The sequence below is a fragment of the Syngnathus acus genome, chromosome 3, assembly GCF_901709675.1.
Source record: "Syngnathus acus chromosome 3, fSynAcu1.2, whole genome shotgun sequence".
In the NCBI taxonomy this organism is placed as follows: domain Eukaryota; kingdom Metazoa; phylum Chordata; class Actinopteri; order Syngnathiformes; family Syngnathidae; genus Syngnathus; species Syngnathus acus.
The window spans coordinates 20,781,908-20,799,949 of NC_051089.1; the positions used below are offsets into that span (position 1 = coordinate 20,781,908).

At 40.5% G+C, this 18,042-nt stretch overlaps 1 protein-coding gene and 2 long non-coding RNA genes across 3 annotated transcripts; 2 read left to right on the forward strand and 1 right to left on the reverse strand.

The window, feature by feature from the left end:
* The first annotated feature begins 514 nt into the window (after positions 1-514).
* Positions 515-10,702, forward strand: LOC119120872. Its single transcript, XM_037248099.1, has 12 exons — positions 515-885; positions 1,107-1,263; positions 1,555-1,747; positions 2,393-2,497; positions 4,032-4,136; positions 4,840-4,944; positions 5,656-5,760; positions 7,300-7,404; positions 8,119-8,223; positions 8,945-9,049; positions 9,765-9,869; positions 10,583-10,702. Exons 3-12 carry the CDS (start codon positions 1,628-1,630, stop codon positions 10,700-10,702), a joined length of 1,080 nt encoding a protein of 359 aa, XP_037103994.1. The 5' UTR covers positions 515-885; positions 1,107-1,263; positions 1,555-1,627.
* A 557-nt stretch (positions 10,703-11,259) lies between these two features.
* Positions 11,260-12,833, forward strand: LOC119120434. The gene is made up of 2 exons (XR_005097511.1): positions 11,260-11,351; positions 12,405-12,833. It is a non-coding gene; the product is annotated as an uncharacterized LOC119120434 (long non-coding RNA).
* Positions 12,834-14,404: 1,571 nt separating this feature from the next.
* On the reverse strand, positions 14,405-14,757 carry LOC119120435. Its single transcript, XR_005097512.1, has 2 exons — positions 14,633-14,757; positions 14,405-14,578 (listed from the first exon to the last, which is right to left on the reverse strand). It is a non-coding gene; the product is annotated as an uncharacterized LOC119120435 (long non-coding RNA).
* Between the last annotated feature and the right edge of the window lie 3,285 nt (positions 14,758-18,042).

An 18,042-nucleotide genomic window follows, 5' to 3' on the forward strand; every position in this document is an offset into this window, starting at 1 on the left:
GTAAATACTAAGTACAAGAAATTGATGTAGAAATGCTTTAAGTCCAGACCCCGAGGGGTTTATATGCAAAGATTATGGCTTCGGTTAGTGTATATTGTCACTCGGATGGCGTAACGTTTTTCCCTCAAAAAGTCCGGCTTTTTAACTTGTCATTCATCTTAGCTTGCAGTGGTTTTAAAAACAATGGTGTAAAAGAGAACGACAGAATGTATAATTGCTCCGTGTTCTATTCGGGATGATGTTTGCAATAAAACGAGATTTCGATGTGCTAATGGCGTGCTAATCGGACTCTGGCCTAGTTGCCAAAACTCGCCAAACACGGCGAAACACGCGTTAAAGCTCAGTGTTATGATATATCTGCATGTCTTCTGTATGTCTCGTGGTTTTCTATCATGTAAGAATGCTGTCTTTAAATAACACAAGCATTCTGACGCACATAAAACTATCCGGAAACTAGCTAATTAGCTAGCGCTAATCGCTATTCTATGTTCACTTTTCAAAGGGAAAGGGCTGTTTCAGTCCTTTTTTGGATCTGGTTGGAACTGTGACTAGTTAAAAGTAACAAAGCTCAGCTTCAAACCGACAAACATGTTCATTAATATATCAGTATTTTCTTATAGAAAAATATTCTTTGTTTAATCACTCTTGTTCTGTTATCAGGCCAGGCTTATTCCTTCAGGTTTTATACAGTGGATGATTACAAATCTTTTAAAATTAATTTAGAGTGCTTGTTAAAGTTCTCTCTGCCATGTTTTGAATTATTTTTTAGAGCCAGAAATGTCCAAAAGGAAAGCAAGAAAAAGCCTGCTGATGAAGCAACCTTTTACGTTCAATCCTCAAAGGACAAACCTGGACTAGTGGAAAGATTTATTGATGATCAAAAAGGTAATAAACTCATTTTTAGACCATTTATCCTAAGTATTGATTTATTTCTTTTAGAAAATGACACAAAAAACAATCAAATTCAGATTGGTGGTTGTATTTCTCTTTCTAAGCGAGAACTTAGTATTAAAATTGTAAGATAACACCACAATTATTTGGTTAAAGGTGTATCTAAAAGAAATATTTTCTCATAACCAATGGTTTTATATAAAATGTCCTTGCAGGAAGAGGCGTGTTTGCTACCCAGCCCTTTGAACAAGGAGATTTCATCTTAGAATACAGGGGTCAACTTCTGTCAGTAGAAAAATGCCAAACAAGCAAGTACTCTGAAAAGGAGAGTACTTTTCTCTTTGACTTTGAATGGCAGAATCATTACTGGTGGTATGTATATTCAAATATTTTCTATACAAGAATTATAAACTCTAGAAAGAGACGGGAATAAAATACCCAAAATTAGTGAGTCACTCAGAAGAAATATTTCAAAAACAAATCAGGATTGTGACATTAACAATTTTTCTAATTAGTGCTATGACGTTCAAAAAGACATTTTGTTTCCCTCACAAATTTTCTTTTGAAATGTTGCAGGTTTTTATTTCTGTAAGCTAACTTTTATTTTACTAAAAGACTAGTTATATTATACAAAATGTTTGATTTCTTTTTTTTCTTTCCTAGTATTGATGCATCAACAGAGGATGGCTCTCTTGGAACATTAGTGAATGACAACCACAAGTCTCCAAACTGCACCATGAAAAAAATAATAGTAAATGATGAGCCCCATTTGTGCCTTTTTGCCATCAAAAACATAGAAATGGGAACTGAAATCGATTACAACTATGGTGATTCTAAATGGCCATGGCGTGAAAAAGTAAGTCATTAAGATCAAGTATGCAAGTTGGAATATTAATTTGTTATAAAAAAAAAAAAAAAAGGAAGATTTTTGTCTCTTTTACTTGAATTACTCTCAGGCTCCGGTGGCACACACACCTATAGATGGGATTGTTGAAACATGCTTCCATGTGAAGTCCAACCAAGCCAATCATTCACACACACATAATAACAGATTTGTGAAATATGGCTACTTGTGGGGCCCTCCGTATGGCTCTAAGCTTGTCTTGGTTATTCCAACCGAGGCAATCATTCACACACACATAATAGATTTTTGAAATATGGCTACTTGTGGGGCCCTCCGTATGGATCGAAGGTTGTCTTATGTTTTTACATCATACTTTTGGTTACGGACATTATGGAGGCTGATTATATTACAGCTATAGTTCCACACATCCTCAGCAGCTAAACGGCTAAAGTGTCAGGCTGAATGATGCTCCACTACATCCATAAAGATGCTGTTATAGGACCTGATGAGACTTCCAGAATTGACTGGAACACTTTAGTTAGAAGGGCTTGTTTGGTTTTGGGGACTAACTTCACATGATTTAACTATACAGGTCTTGAGTCTGTCATTTGTGGTGTCTGTATGATGTTGGTAAGTTATTTGTGGTTTCAATTCCAGGTGACAGGCTCTCAGGCTCCGGTTGATGGTGGGCAGCTTGAACCAGACAGAAGTTTGCAGGACTCTTACCCTGATGATAGCCTCGAACAACATGCCAGCCCACAGGTAACATTCAGTTAGACTTTGTTGTAAGAAATACACCTTGTAGACCTTTTCTTGTTCTCTTAGTTTACAGCTTTTAGTTGGAAAGCTGTTCTTTCGTCAGAAGTACCTTAAACAGCATGCAGCCAACCATTGGATCAAACGGTTTTAGTGGTTCTCCTCATGGAGCCCAAACGAATCAGTGGCACACACACCTATAGATGGGATTGTTGAAACATGCTTCCATGTGAAGTCCAACCAAGCCAATCATTCACACACACATAATAACAGATTTCTGAAATATGGCTACTTGTGGGGCCCTCCGTATGGCTCTAAGCTTGTCTTGGTTATTCCAACCGAGGCAATCATTCACACACACATAATAGATTTTTGAAATATGGCTACTTGTGGGGCCCTCCGTATGGATCGAAGGTTGTCTTATGTTTTTACATCATACTTTTGGTTACGGACATTATGGAGGCTGATTATATTACAGCTATAGTTCCACACATCCTCAGCAGCTAAACGGCTAAAGTGTCACGCTGAATGATGCTCCACTACATCCATAAAGACGCTGTTATAGGACCTGATGAGACTTCCAGAACTGACTGGAACACTTTAGTTAGAAGGGCTTGTTTGGTTTTGGGGACTAACTTCACATGATTTAACGATACAGGTCTTGAGTCTGTCATTTGTGGTGTCTGTATGATGTTGGTAAGTTATTTGTGGTTTTAATTCCAGGCTCTCAGGCTGCTGTTGATGGTGGGCTGCTTGAACCAGCCAGAAGTTTGCAGGACTCTTACCCTGATGATAGCATCAAACAACGTGCCAGCCTAAAGGTAACATTCAGTTAGACTTTGTTGTAAGAAATAAACCTTGTAGATTTTTTCTTGTTCTCTTAATTTACAGCTTTTAGTTGGAAAGCTGTTCTTTAGTCAGATGGGTACCTTAAACAGCATGCAGCCAACCATTGGATCAAACGATTTTAGTGGTTCTCCTCATGGAGCCCAAACGAACCAGTGGCACACACACCTATAGATGGGATTGTTGAAACATGCTTCCATGTGAAGTCCAACCAAGCCAATCATTCACACACACATAATAACAGATTTCTGAAATATGGCTACTTGTGGGGCCATCCGTATGGCTCTAAGCTTGTCTTGGTTATTCCAACCGAGGCAATCATTCACACACACATAATAGATTTTTGAAATATGGCTACTTGTGGGGCCCTCCGTATGGATCGAAGGTTGTCTTATGTTTTTACATCATACTTTTGGTTACGGACATTATGGAGGCTGATTATATTACAGCTATAGTTCCACACATCCTCAGCAGCTAAACGGCTAAAGTGTCACGCTGAATGATGCTCCACTACATCCATAAAGATGCTGTTATAGGACCTGATGAGACTTCCAGAACTGACTGGAACACTTTAGTTAGAAGGGCTTGTTTGGTTTTGGGGACTAACTTCACATGATTTAACGATACAGGTCTGGAGTCTGTCATTTGTGGTGTCTGTATGATGTTGGTAAGTTATTTGTGGTTTCAATTCCAGGTGACAGGCTCTCAGGCTCCGGTTGATGGTGGGCAGCTTGAACCAGACAGAAGTTTGCAGGACTCTTACCCTGATGATAGCCTCGAACAACATGCCAGCCCACAGGTAACATTCAGTTAGACTTTGTTGTAAGAAATACACCTTGTAGACCTTTTCTTGTTCTTTTAGTTGGAAAGCTGTTCTTTCGTCAGAAGTACCTTAAACAGCATGCAGCCAACCATTGGATCAAACGGTTTTAGTGGTTCTCCTCATGGAGCCCAAACGAATCAGTGGCACACACACCTATAGATGGGATTGTTGAAACATGCTTCCATGTGAAGTCCAACCAAGCCAATCATTCACACACACATAATAACAGATTTCTGAAATATGGCTACTTGTGGGGCCCTCCGTATGGCTCTAAGCTTGTCTTGGTTATTCCAACCGAGGCAATCATTCACACACACATAATAGATTTTTGAAATATGGCTACTTGTGGGGCCCTCCGTATGGATCGAAGGTTGTCTTATGTTTTTACATCATACTTTTGGTTACGGACATTATGGAGGCTGATTATATTACAGCTATAGTTCCACACATCCTCAGCAGCTAAACGGCTAAAGTGTCAGGCTGAATGATGCTCCACTACATCCATAAAGATGCTGTTATAGGACCTGATGAGACTTCCAGAATTGACTGGAACACTTTAGTTAGAAGGGCTTGTTTGGTTTTGGGGACTAACTTCACATGATTTAACTATACAGGTATTGAGTCTGTCATTTGCGGTGTCTGTATGATGTTGGTAAGTTATTTGTGGTTTCAATTCCAGGTGACAGGCTCTCAGGCTCCGGTTGATGGTGGGCAGCTTGAACCAGACAGAAGTTTGCAGGACTCTTACCCTGATGATAGCCTCGAACAACATGCCAGCCCACAGGTAACATTCAGTTAGACTTTGTTGTAAGAAATACACCTTGTAGACCTTTTCTTGTTCTCTTAGTTTACAGGTTTTAGTTGGAAAGCTGTTCTTTCGTCAGAAGGTACCTTAAACAGCATGCAGCCAACCATTGGATCAAACGGTTTTAGTGGTTCTCCTCATGGAGCCCAAACGAACCAGTGGCACACACACCTATAGATGGGATTGTTGAAACATGCTTCCATGTGAAGTCCAACCAAGCCAATCATTCACACACACATAACAGATTTCTGAAATATGGCTACTTGTGGGGCCCTCCGTATGGCTCTAAGCTTGTCTTGGTTATTCCAACCGAGGCAATCATTCACACACACATAATAGATTTTTGAAATATGGCTACTTGTGGGGCCCTCCGTATGGATCAAAGGTTGTCTTATGTTTTTACATCATACTTTTGGTTACGGACATTATGGAGGCTGATTATATTACAGCTATAGTTCCACACATCCTCAGCAGCTAAACGGCTAAAGTGTCACGCTGAATGATGCTCCACTACATCCATAAAGATGCTGTTATAGGACCTGATGAGACTTCCAGAACTGACTGGAACACTTTAGTTAGAAGGGCTTGTTTGGTTTTGGGGACTTCACATGATTTAACGATACAGGTCTTGAGTCTGTCATTTGTGGTGTCTGTATGATGTTGGTAAGTTATTTGTGGTTTCAATTCCAGGTGACAGGCTCTCAGGCTCCGGTTGATGGTGGGCAGATTGAACCAGACAGAAGTTTGCAGGACTCTTACCCTGATGATAGCATCAAACAACATGCCAGCCTACAGGTAACATTCAGTTAGACTTTGTTGTAAGAAATAAACCTTGTAGACCTTTTCTTGTTCTCTTAGTTTACAGCTTTTAGTTGGAAAGCTGTTCTTTAGTCAGATGGGTACCTTAAACAGGATGCAGCCAACCATTGGATCAAACGGTTTTAGTGGTTCTCCTCATGGAGCCCAAACGAATCAGTGGCACACACACCTATAGATGGGATTGTTGAAACATGCTTCCATGTGAAGTCCAACCAAGCCAATCATTCACACACACACATAACAGATTTCTGAAATATGGCTACTTGTGGGGCCCTCCGTATGGCTCTAAGCTTGTCTTGGTTATTCCAACCGAGGCAATCATTCACACACACATAATAGATTTTTGAAATATGGCTACTTGTGGGGCCCTCCGTATGGATCGAAGGTTGTCTTATGTTTTTACATCATACTTTTGGTTACGGACATTATGGAGGCTGATTATATTACAGCTATAGTTCCACACATCCTCAGCAGCTAAACGGCTAAAGTGTCACGCTGAATGATGCTCCACTACATCCATAAAGATGCTGTTATAGGACCTGATGAGACTTCCAGAACTGACTGGAACACTTTAGTTAGAAGGGCTTGTTTGGTTTTGGGGACTAACTTCACATGATTTAACGATACAGGTCTTGAGTCTGTCATTTGTGGTGTCTGTATGATGTTGGTAAGTTATTTGTGGTTTTAATTCCAGGTGACAGGCTCTCAGGCTGCTGTTGATGGTGGGCTGCTTGAACCAGCCAGAAGTTTGCAGGACTCTTACCCTGATGATAGCATCAAACAACGTGCCAGCCTACAGGTAACATTCAGTTAGACTTTGTTGTAAGAAATAAACCTTGTAGATTTTTTCTTGTTCTCTTAGTTTACAGCTTTTAGTTGGAAAGCTGTTCTTTAGTCAGATGGGTACTTTAAACAGCATGCAGCCAACCATTGGATCAAACGGTTTTAGTGGTTCTCCTCATGGAGCCCAAACGAACCAGTGGGACACACACCTATAGATGGGATTGTTAAAACATGCTTCCATGTGAAGTCCAACCAAGCCAATCATTCACACACACATAACAGATTTCTGAAATATGGCTACTTGTGGGGCCCTCCGTATGGCTCTAAGCTTGTCTTGGTTATTCCAACCGAGGCAATCATTCACACACACATAATAGATTTTTGAAATATGGCTACTTGTGGGGCCCTCCGTATGGATCGAAGGTTGTCTTATGTTTTCACATCATACTTTTGGTTACGGACATTATGGAGGCTTATTATATTACAGCTATAGTTCCACACATCCTCAGCAGCTAAACGGCTAAAGTGTCACGCTGAATGATGCTCCACTACATCCATAAAGATGCTGTTATAGGACCTGATGAGACTTCCAGAACTGACTGGAACACTTTAGTTAGGAGGGCTTGTTGGGTTTTGGGGACTAACTTCACATGATTTAACTATACAGGTCTGGAGTCTGTCATTTGTGGTGTCTGTATGATGTTGGTAAGTTATTTGTGGTTTCAATTCCAGGTGACAGGCTCTCAGGCTCCGGTTGATGGTGGGCAGCTTGAACCAGACAGAAGTTTGCAGGACTCTTACCCTGATGATAGCATCAAACAACATGCCAGCCTACAGGTAACATTCAGTTAGACTTTGTTGTAAGAAATAAACCTTGTAGACCTTTTCTTGTTCTCTTAGTTTACAGCTTTTAGTTGGAAAGCTGTTCTTTCGTCAGAAGTACCTTAAACAGCATGCAGCCAACCATTGGATCAAACGGTTTTAGTGATTCTCCTCATGGAGCCCAAACGAACCAGTTGCACACACACCTATAGATGGGATTGTTGAAACATGCTTCCATGTGAAGTCCAACCAAGCCAATCATTCACACACACATAACAGATTTCTGAAATATGGCTACTTGTGGGGCCCTCCGTATGGCTCTAAGCTTGTCTTGGTTATTCCAACCGAGGCAATCATTCACACACACATAATAGATTTTTGAAATATGGCTACTTGTGGGGCCCTCCGTATGGATCGAAGGTTGTCTTATGTTTTTACATCATACTTTTGGTTATGGACATTATGGAGGCTGATTATATTACAGCTATAGTTCCACACATCCTCAGCAGCTAAACGGCTAAAGTGTCACGCTGAATGATGCTCCACTACATCCATAAAGATGCTGTTATAGGACCTGATGAGACTTCCAGAACTGACTGGAACACTTTAGTTAGGAGGGCTTGTTTGGTTTTGGGGACTAACTTCGCATGATTTAACTATACAGGTCTGGAGTCTGTCATTTGTGGTGTCTGTATGATGTTGGTAAGTTATTTGTGGTTTCAATTCCAGGTGACAGGCTCTCAGGCTCCGGTTGATGGTGGGCAGCTTGAACCAGACAGAAGTTTGCAGGACTCTTACCGTGATGATAGCATCAAACAACATGCCAGCCTACAGGTAACATTCAGTTAGACTTTGTTGTAAGAAATAAACCTTGTAGACCTTTTCTTGTTCTCTTAGTTTACAGCTTTTAGTTGGAAAGCTGTTCTTTCGTCAGAAGGGTACCTTAAACAGCATGCAGCCAACCATTGGATCAAACGGTTTTAGTGGTTCTCCTCATGGAGCCCAAACGAACCAGTGGCACACACACACCTATAGATGGAATTGTTGAAACATGCTTCCATGTGAAGTCCAACCAAGCCAATCATTCACACACACATAATAACAGATTTGTGAAATATGGCTACTTGTGGGGCCCTCCGTATGGCTCTAAGCTTGTCTTGGTTATTCCAACCGAGGCAATCATTCACACACACATAATAGATTTTTGAAATATGGCTACTTGTGGGGCCCTCCGTATGGATCGAAGGTTGTCTTATGTTTTTACATCATACTTTTGGTTACGGACATTATGGAGGCTGATTATATTGCAGCTATAGTTCCACACATCCTCAGCAGCTAAACGGCTAAAGTGTCACGCTGAATGATGCGCCACTACATCCATAAAGATGCTGTTATAGGACCTGATGAGACTTCCAGAACTGACTGGAACACTTTAGTTAGAAGGGCTTGTTTGGTTTTGGCGACTAACTTCACATGATTTAACTATACAGGTCTTGAGTCTGTCATTTGTGGTGTCTGTATGATGTTGGTAAGTTATTTGTGGTTTCAATTCCAGGTGACAGGCTCTCAGGCTCCGGTTGATGGTGGGCAGCTTGAACCAGACAGAGGTTTGCAGGACTCTTACCCTGATGATAGCCTCGAACAACATGCCAGCCCACAGGTAACATTCAGTTAGACTTTGTTGGAAGAAATACACCTTGTAGACCTTTTCTTGTTCTCTTAGTTTACAGCTTTTAGTTGGAAAGCTGTTCTTTCGTCAGAAGGTACCTTAAACAGCATGCAGCCAACCATTGGATCAAACGGTTTTAGTGGTTCTCCTCATGGAGCCCAAACGAACCAGTGGCACACACACCTATAGATGGGATTGTTGAAACATGCTTCCATGTGAAGTCCAACCAAGCCAATCATTCACACACACATGACAGATTTCTGAAATATGGCTACTTGTGGGGCCCTCCGTATGGCTCTAAGCTTGTCTTGGTTATTCCAACCGAGGCAATCATTCACACACACATAATAGATTTTTGAAATATGGCTACTTGTGGGGCCCTCCGTATGGATCGAAGGTTGTCTTATGTTTTTACATCATACTTTTGGTTACGGACATTATGGAGGCTGATTATATTGCAGCTATCGTTCCACACATCCTCAGCAGCTAAACGGCTAAAGTGTCACACTGAATGATGCGCCACTACATCCATAAAGATGCTGTTATAGGACCTGATGAGACTTCCAGAACTGACTGGAACACTTTAGTTAGAAGGGTTTGTTTGGTTTTGGCGACTAACTTCACATGATTTAACTATACAGGTCTTGAGTCTGTCATTTGTGGTGTCTGTATGATGTTGGTAAGTTATTTGTGGTTTCAATTCCAGGTGACAGGCTCTCAGGCTCCGGTTGATGGTGGGCAGCTTGAACCAGACAGAGGTTTGCAGGACTCTTACCCTGATGATAGCCTCGAACAACATGCCAGCCCACAGGTAACATTCAGTTAGACTTTGTTGTAAGAAATACACCTTGTAGACCTTTTCTTGTTCTCTTAGTTTACAGCTTTTAGTTGGAAAGCTGTTCTTTCGTCAGAAGGTACCTTAAACAGCATGCAGCCAACCATTGGATCAAACGGTTTTAGTGGTTCTCCTCATGGAGCCCAAACGAACCAGTGGCACACACACCTATAGATGGGATTGTTGAAACATGCTTCCATGTGAAGTCCAACCAAGCCAATCATTCACACACACATGACAGATTTCTGAAATATGGCTACTTGTGGGCCCTCCGTATGGCTCTAAGCTTGTCTTGGTTATTCCAACCGAGGCAATCATTCACACACACATAATAGATTTTTGAAATATGGCTACTTGTGGGGCCCTCCGTATGGATCGAAGGTTGTCTTATGTTTTTACATCATACTTTTGGTTACAGACATTATGGAGGCTGATTATATTACAGCTATAGTTCCACACATCCTCAGCAGCTAAACGGCTAAAGTGTCACGCTGAATGATGCTCCACTACATCCATAAAGATGCTGTTATAGGACCTGATGAGACTTCCAGAACTGACTGGAACACTTTAGTTAGAAGGGCTTGTTTGGTTTTGGGGACTAACTTCACATGATTTAACTATACAGGTCCTGAGATGTCATTTATGTTGTCTGTATGATGTTGGTAAGTTATTTGTGGTTTTAATTCCAGGTGACAGGCTCTCAGGCTCTTGTTGATGGTGCGCTGCTTGAACCAGCCAGAACTTTGCAGGACTCTTACCCTGATGATAGCATCAAACAGGATGCCAGCCTACAGGTAACATTCAGTTAGACTTTGTTGTAAGAAATAAACCTTGTAGAGCTTTTCTTGTTCTCTTAGTTTACAGCTTTTAGTTGGAAAGCTGTTCTTTAGTCAGAAGGTACCTTAAACAGCATTCAGCCAACCATTGGATCACATGGTTTTAGTGGTTCTCCTCATGGAGCCTCAACAAACCAGTGGCACACACACCTATAGATGGATTGTTGAAACATGCGTCCATGTGTCGTTCAACTCAGAAAAAAATGGCCAAAAAGAAAGGTGAGTTTATAAAACTGCAGTTTAAGGTCAGTACTCGTTTTCAATATTGATTTTTATTTTTTTTAATTCCACCACTTTTAAATATTACAAGTCCATTACATTTATATCTGCTCCTGTCTAGTATTTACCAAAATCCAAATTTGGTTCCAACAAGATTGGTTCTACAGGACATTATTGTAATAAATAACTCCTTATGAGCACAAGTGTAGATAGTTTTTTTTTCTCTTTAGTTTGCTGTTAGAAACTGTACCCTTGATCAGTGTGTTTGCTGTCCTTTTAACATATTTTTTTCTGTACTTAAAAATCATCATTTCAGATGGGCTAATGCCAGAAGTCATAGAAGTGACCTCTTGTACCTTCACATCTCGTGGCCCAAGTAATGAAAAGTCTGCCAAAAAGAGAGGTGAGTTTGGAGTAATCCTTTTCAATATATAACTTTATCACGGTTGCTTTTAAATTGTCCAATTGTTACTACTGTATCAGTATCTAATTATCCTCACATATGCTGCTTACTAAGATTTAGATGACCCAAGCAAGATATATTAAACACCACTTGACTTTTTTTCTTAGACATGTAAGGTCTAAACTTTTGAGTTTTGTGATAAAATGAAAATGAACCCATCCTTTCTCATGTGAGTTACAGGTCATTGCTAAACTTGATTATATGTGAGATGTTTGTTTACATCTATTTTTAAATAGAGGTAATGTACATGACACATCTACCTCAAAAGAGAGAAAAAAAATTTGCACTAGATTAACCTATTAGTGAATATGCAAATTCATACATTGACACACCAAGGCAGATACTATTCTTATACAGCTTGCATTTGTTTTTTTTACACACTATATATTTCCAAATTTATTTATATCATCTTTGTCTATGTGTAGCACGTTATCAAAGCAAATTCCCCATACATGTAAAACACTGTCTGAAAAAAGTTTTTTTCTGATTTTTATTTTTTATTTTCCCTGATTTTGCAACAACTTGTATCTGTTCTTAACGGTTTTGTCAGAGAAATGGTGCATCCCAATGTGCTGCCTGTGCAACCTCTGTAGGGGCCAGGAATTGCTTCATCTACCAGCAGTGACACTCTGGTCAAATGTAAAACTGCTTAAAAGTAGTCAAGAAAATGAGAGACCTCTTTCCCCCACCTCCAAAACTGGGGCCATTCTAATATTGCCCTTTTGTGCATCTATTTTTAATTTTGTTAATATAAAAACAGCTGACACTGAAGACCACCTAGCAACTTAAATGACCGGATTAATATCCCAGATAATAGCTGACATTTACTTATGTCTATTGTGGGCTCATCACCGTTGACAAAGAGAGTTGACTTTTTAAAATATCTCATTTAAATTATTTTGTCGGACTATTGTACATAAAGTGAATGTATTCTTTATGCAGTCTTGTTCTAATTAAGTTGTCAACTAAAAAGTGCTCTTCTTATGCCCTTAGGTAAAGAAAAAGTTGTGAAAAGAAGCTGGACCCCAGAGGAATGTGCTGCAGTAAATAAACATTTAAGGAAGTATATATTGACAAATCAGGTTCCTGGTAAGTTTGACTGCGAGAGATGCATTGCTGCAGAACCACAAGCACTGAGTAACAGAGACTGGAAAGCTGTTAAGTACTTTGTCAAAAATAGAATAACCACCATGAGGAGAAAATATGAGTGAAAGAGCTTCCCTTAACAGAGGTAGAAACACATGGCTGGTCCTGTTTCACCATTTGTTCACTATTTGTCATGTGTGTATAGGTGGACCTCTTAAGGTTGAAATATTAAAAGCGAGCCCCATAACTGACTAAAAATCTCATGTGTGTAAAGGTGGACCCCGCAAAGCCTGAAGGTTAGAAACAGGCCCCACATGTGACTGAAAAACTGACATGTAAAAAAAAGTTTTGAATTGTGTTTATTGAAAGTGATTTTTAGTAACAAGATTTTTTTTGGGACTTGCCTGATTTTTTTCATAGTTCTTGGACCACTAGAAAGGGTGGACCCCACAACTCAGTAAAGTACTTTGGGTCCTGCAGATGCAGGTTAACAAGGATGTGTGTGTGTGTGTGTGTGTGTGTGTGTGTGTGTGTGTGTGTGTGTGTGTGTGTGTGTGTGTAAAAAAACAGGGGAAACCCTGGACAGCGCATCCCTCTCGTCCGGTCAGACGACATTAACGATGAGTGCCCGCAACTCCTCCCAGCTTGTTCGCAACGCTATATAAACCTCGCACACCCAGCCCTCTGTCAGGTCGTCCATGTTGTTATCCCGACCTATCTGTTGCCTGCCTTCCCCAAACTGACTCGCATTGCGGACCAAGCCCATTTACCTGTTGCTTGATCCGTGTATGACTTCTGCTTGGCCTGACCCTTTGCCCGTTATTTGACCAAGAGTTCTGCCTATGCCCTACCTGCTTTGTGTTTTGCTTCATTCTCTGCCTGTCCCCGACCACGAGCCTGCTTTGCCCTTGCCAGCTTCGCTGACGCATCTGCTTCACTACATTGCCTGTAATCCCCTTTCTCTCCTATACAATAAACAAGAGTACTGTGACACATTTGGTTGTCCTGTCTGTCCCGTCACACAGGCACACGCTTGATCAAGAAGCACACACACAATCACCACAATCGACCTGAAATCTATCGCGATAAGTAATCAAGCCCAGGCTTAATTAGGCTGATGTTAAAATCTTCGAAGTGACAGTTCTGAGAGATTTATTGTCCAGGCCAAGTTGCCAGGTCAGTTGCATAGCACCTGGGAATTGACACAAAGTTATTGAAGAGGATAAAACCAAGGCAGCGCACAACAGTTTAGTGGTAATAGGTGTAGGAAAAGGAAAAAGAAGAAGGGGGCCCTCTTTAGAACTCGGAAAACAATTTAATTGTATTCTGAGTCAAGTGTCAAAATAGTCACACTGAGGTAAGACCTCAGTCAAGGCTTGAACATTTGTCCCACATTGCCAGTACCGTTTGGCAAAGCTTCTCAATCTTGAGAAAACAATGAATGGTAACAAAAAGCACATCAGGACACAAGTAAAAAAAGGAAGAGTTTGCACACCTGTGTGAACACATGAGATTAAAATGAGAGAAAAGAGAAACCTCTTCTTGTCATCGTTAATCGTTTTTGTTCCAGCTAGAGTGAGAATGCTTGTTGATACATGGAAGTGCACTTTTTTCTTGACTAGGCTTTCAACAAATTGTCTAACCTTGAAATTGCACAGACCCAGCAGCGAATGCGAAACCCCATGACATATTTTAGTTAATTGGTGGTTGCCTTTCATTTATTTATCTGCACTTTGCAATTGTCATTCCAGAGTGTAAATGTCAGTGAATGTCAAGACATTTCCAAAGTGTTTTTGCTTACAGTGTAAACATTTTGACCATCTCATATTAAGCCTGCATTATTCAGTGGTAGGTTTTAGGGGTCTTGTCAGGCTTCGGAGCGTGGAAAATGGAGCAAGGCGACCAAGTGCAGTTTGGACCAGGGTTTATTGAAGCAAACTCAAAAAGACTCGGCAAACTGACATAACTCACTAACAAAACCTAACAACAAGACTGACCGAAAAAGACGTGAAACAAAAAGACAGGGTGACATTACCAAAGACCGGAACCAAAAAGACATCATGACATTAACACAACAATAACTAGACTGACTGACCAGGACGTGAGACAAGAAAACAACAGAACCTGACGACAACACAATGATCCGACGGTGAGCGAGGGGCAGACAGGACTTAAATACAAAACACGAAACACGAGGCAGGTGACCGCGGTTACATTGATTGCGGTGACACAGGAAGGAAGGGGCGACGCGAACAGAAACTATGACAACCTAGACACATAGCAAAACTGGGGACGAGACATGACAGGTCTACTAACATGTTATTTGTGTTTGTTTGTTCATTTGTTCAAAAGCTCTCAATTCATGTTCTATCAATGTTTTTTCATCCAAAAATGTACCACTCACTGCTTAATTATGTCATTGTCCTAGTATTTGTTTGAGTTTCCTGTTGTATTTATAATTTAATTTCTCAAGACTATTAAAATATCAAAAGCCAGCTCTATGTTAATTATTATATATTGTTTGTTTCTTGAGACTCCAAACAGTGGTGGTATTTTAAAGCAATTTAATGAATCTCATATACATACCAATTAATAGCCAACGAATTGTATTTGATTCCCTCTTAATTTAACGGCAAGATGACTATGTCTGAAAAGCTGAGTGACAGGCATAATCACCAAGCCATTCATGGTGTGCTGTATTGTCCTTTTTTTAAACTTTGGTTTTATGCACCACACCGCTTTATTTATATCATCGTGTGTCAGGGAAATAATTTATCCTCCCCAATGGGAACTATTTTTGTTGGTATGGTAAAGTGCTTGTTCACCAATATGTCTGCCAGCTAGATTATGATATATACTGTATCTTTACTTCACTACAAATCTCGCCATTTACCCCTGGGGTGAATCAATCCGTTGTAGTGAGAACTCAAAACACAAGTAGGAACTTGATCTTCAAAACATTATTATTATTAGGGATATTCATGACCCCTGGTGTCAATTTAAGTAGGAACATGATCTACTAGACATAATTTTTATTAGGTATAATCATGTCATCATGAATCTTCAATGCCAAAATTAATTTGGACATTAATATTAATATAACCTTCCTGTGGGCTAACCACCAATTGGAGGGGCCAAAGGGGTCTGGTGTCCTGTGAGCTGGGCAGGTGCCAAAGTTGGGCACCTTGGTGGCCTGATCCTCAGCTACAGAAGCTAGCTTTAGGGACATCAAATGTTACCGCTTCAGGACCTCTCAGGGAACTACCTCGAGCTGATGTGCGAGGCAGAGAAGTTCCGACTGGTAGTTGAACTTTCCTCCAGACATATATTGGGTTCTGATACACCAGTCCTCTCGAGGGGGATTGGACACTCGGGACATTGACAAGTGGATCGCTGCAAAGCTTGCTATGGTACAGACTCTGTATTAGTCTATCGTGGCAAAGGAGCTGAGCCAAAAGGTGAACCTATTGATTTACCTGGCGATCAACTTTGTTACCCTCGCCTATTGTCACGAGCTGTAGATCGTGGCCAAAATGAGTTTCCTCCTCAGGGTGTCCAGGTTGTCCCTTAGAGTTCGGGTGAGAAGCTCATTCATCCGGGATGAGATGGAGTCCAGCCACTGCTCCTCCACAATGAGAGGAACCAATTGAGGTGGCTTGGTGACATCTTGTTAGGTTGCCTCTTGGATGTCTTCCTGGGGTTCTGGGTATGTCCTTTCAGAAGCCCCAGAGATGACCCGAGACATACTGGAGAGACGCTATCTCCTGGCTACACCTTGGGATCCCCCCGGAGGAGTTAGAAGAATTGGCTGGCAAGAGGGATGTCTGGGCTTCCCTGCTAAAACTGTTGCTCTTGCGACCCGACACAAATAAGCGGTAGAAAATGGATGAATTGATATTAAACTACTAACTATCATTGCTTTGTTATCGGAGTAAATAAAAATTGCTTCTTACAAAACTTTATTATATATAGTATGATATTCATATCGTACACAAAAAACAGAGTGTCGGTGATCTAGGTGATCCAAAAAGAGACATGGTGCGTCAGTGCACCAGGCAGTCCAGATGGAAACAGTTCAAGCACGAGCTGTTACAATACACATTGAACAATGATTGGTGCATGAATGGGTGAATACGAGACCAATGATTTGAGTACAGCGGCAGGGTGGAGAACTGCTTAGCACGTCTTCACAGTTCAGAGACACAGGGTTTGATTCTGGCTTTGGTCTTCCTGTGTGGAGTTTCCATGTTCTCCCTGTGCCCTTCTCCAGGTACTCTGGTTTCCTCCCACATTCCAAAGACATGAATATTAGGTTAATTAGGCACTCTAAATTGTCCTTAGGTGTGTTTGTAAGTAGGAATGCTTGTTTGTCTGTGTGCCCTACGACTAGCTGGTGAGTCCTGCGATTGGTTGCTTGTACCCTGCCTACTGCCTAAAGTTAAGTAGGATAGGCTCTAGCCCGCAACCATTGTGAGGATAAGTGGTTCAGAAAATGGATGGATGGATAATTAGGGCACCATATGGTGTAGATAAAACAACTATGTAAAAGCACACAATTCGCCGTTTAGAACTCCTAACTAAATGAATAAAAGCATGAAACGCTGACACCCCCCGAAAAATATGTGAAACAGCTGAGAAAGGTGATGCGCAATATAGGAAAGGAACACTGCATTTTTGTTTTCTTCCTGTCTACATTTGGCATCTTCCTTCCTACTTTGTTATAGACAGCTTTTAACAGAGGAAAATGTCCACAAGTTCTTGGCTGTCATCAGGAGACAAATAGTGTTTGTATTGCTATGATGTATACAGTATAATTACATCACCATCCACATATTTAAAAATGCACTCGTAGTGATTAAATGGAGGTACTACAGAAATGCAGATTGTTTTTCTATCCTAATGGCTAGGTCAATATTGCACGATCGAAGACACTATTTTGGTGATTGGAACCACAAAACAAAGACTGCACGCATAAAGATACAATATCGAAGCCCATTCTTACATTAATATCATTCAAGTTTAATGTTCAACACAGGGTTTAATCAAAAATGTTCCATTATAAAAACATGACCCAGTTCCGCCTAATGCTTACATCTGAGGCCTGTCTGCACACAATGAATAATCATGAGAAACTATATTGAGTAACAGGAGGGAATAAACTATTCAACCTGACCTGCAAATGAGGCCCCCAAAGATATATATGTGGATGGACATGAATATTTACTACAGTATGTGATTATGTTTTATTAGTTACGTTCTATATTAAATGTAATGATGAATAATGACAATAATAGAATAAACCATTTGTAATATAATAATAGTGAATTATTTGAGGCCAATTTTTGAAAAGGTTTATTCAATCATCTGCGAATGTATCTCAGTGTGTTTCAAATAACTACCCTCTTAATTTATCTCTGATAAAAGTGCTTTACGACTGCACAGAAAGCCAAATTCACTAAAGGATTGTGTCGTTTTTGCGTAACCGTAAAAATGGAATGAACGGATCTAAATTTTTGAGTTGTGATCTGAATTGAGTCTTTTCCTA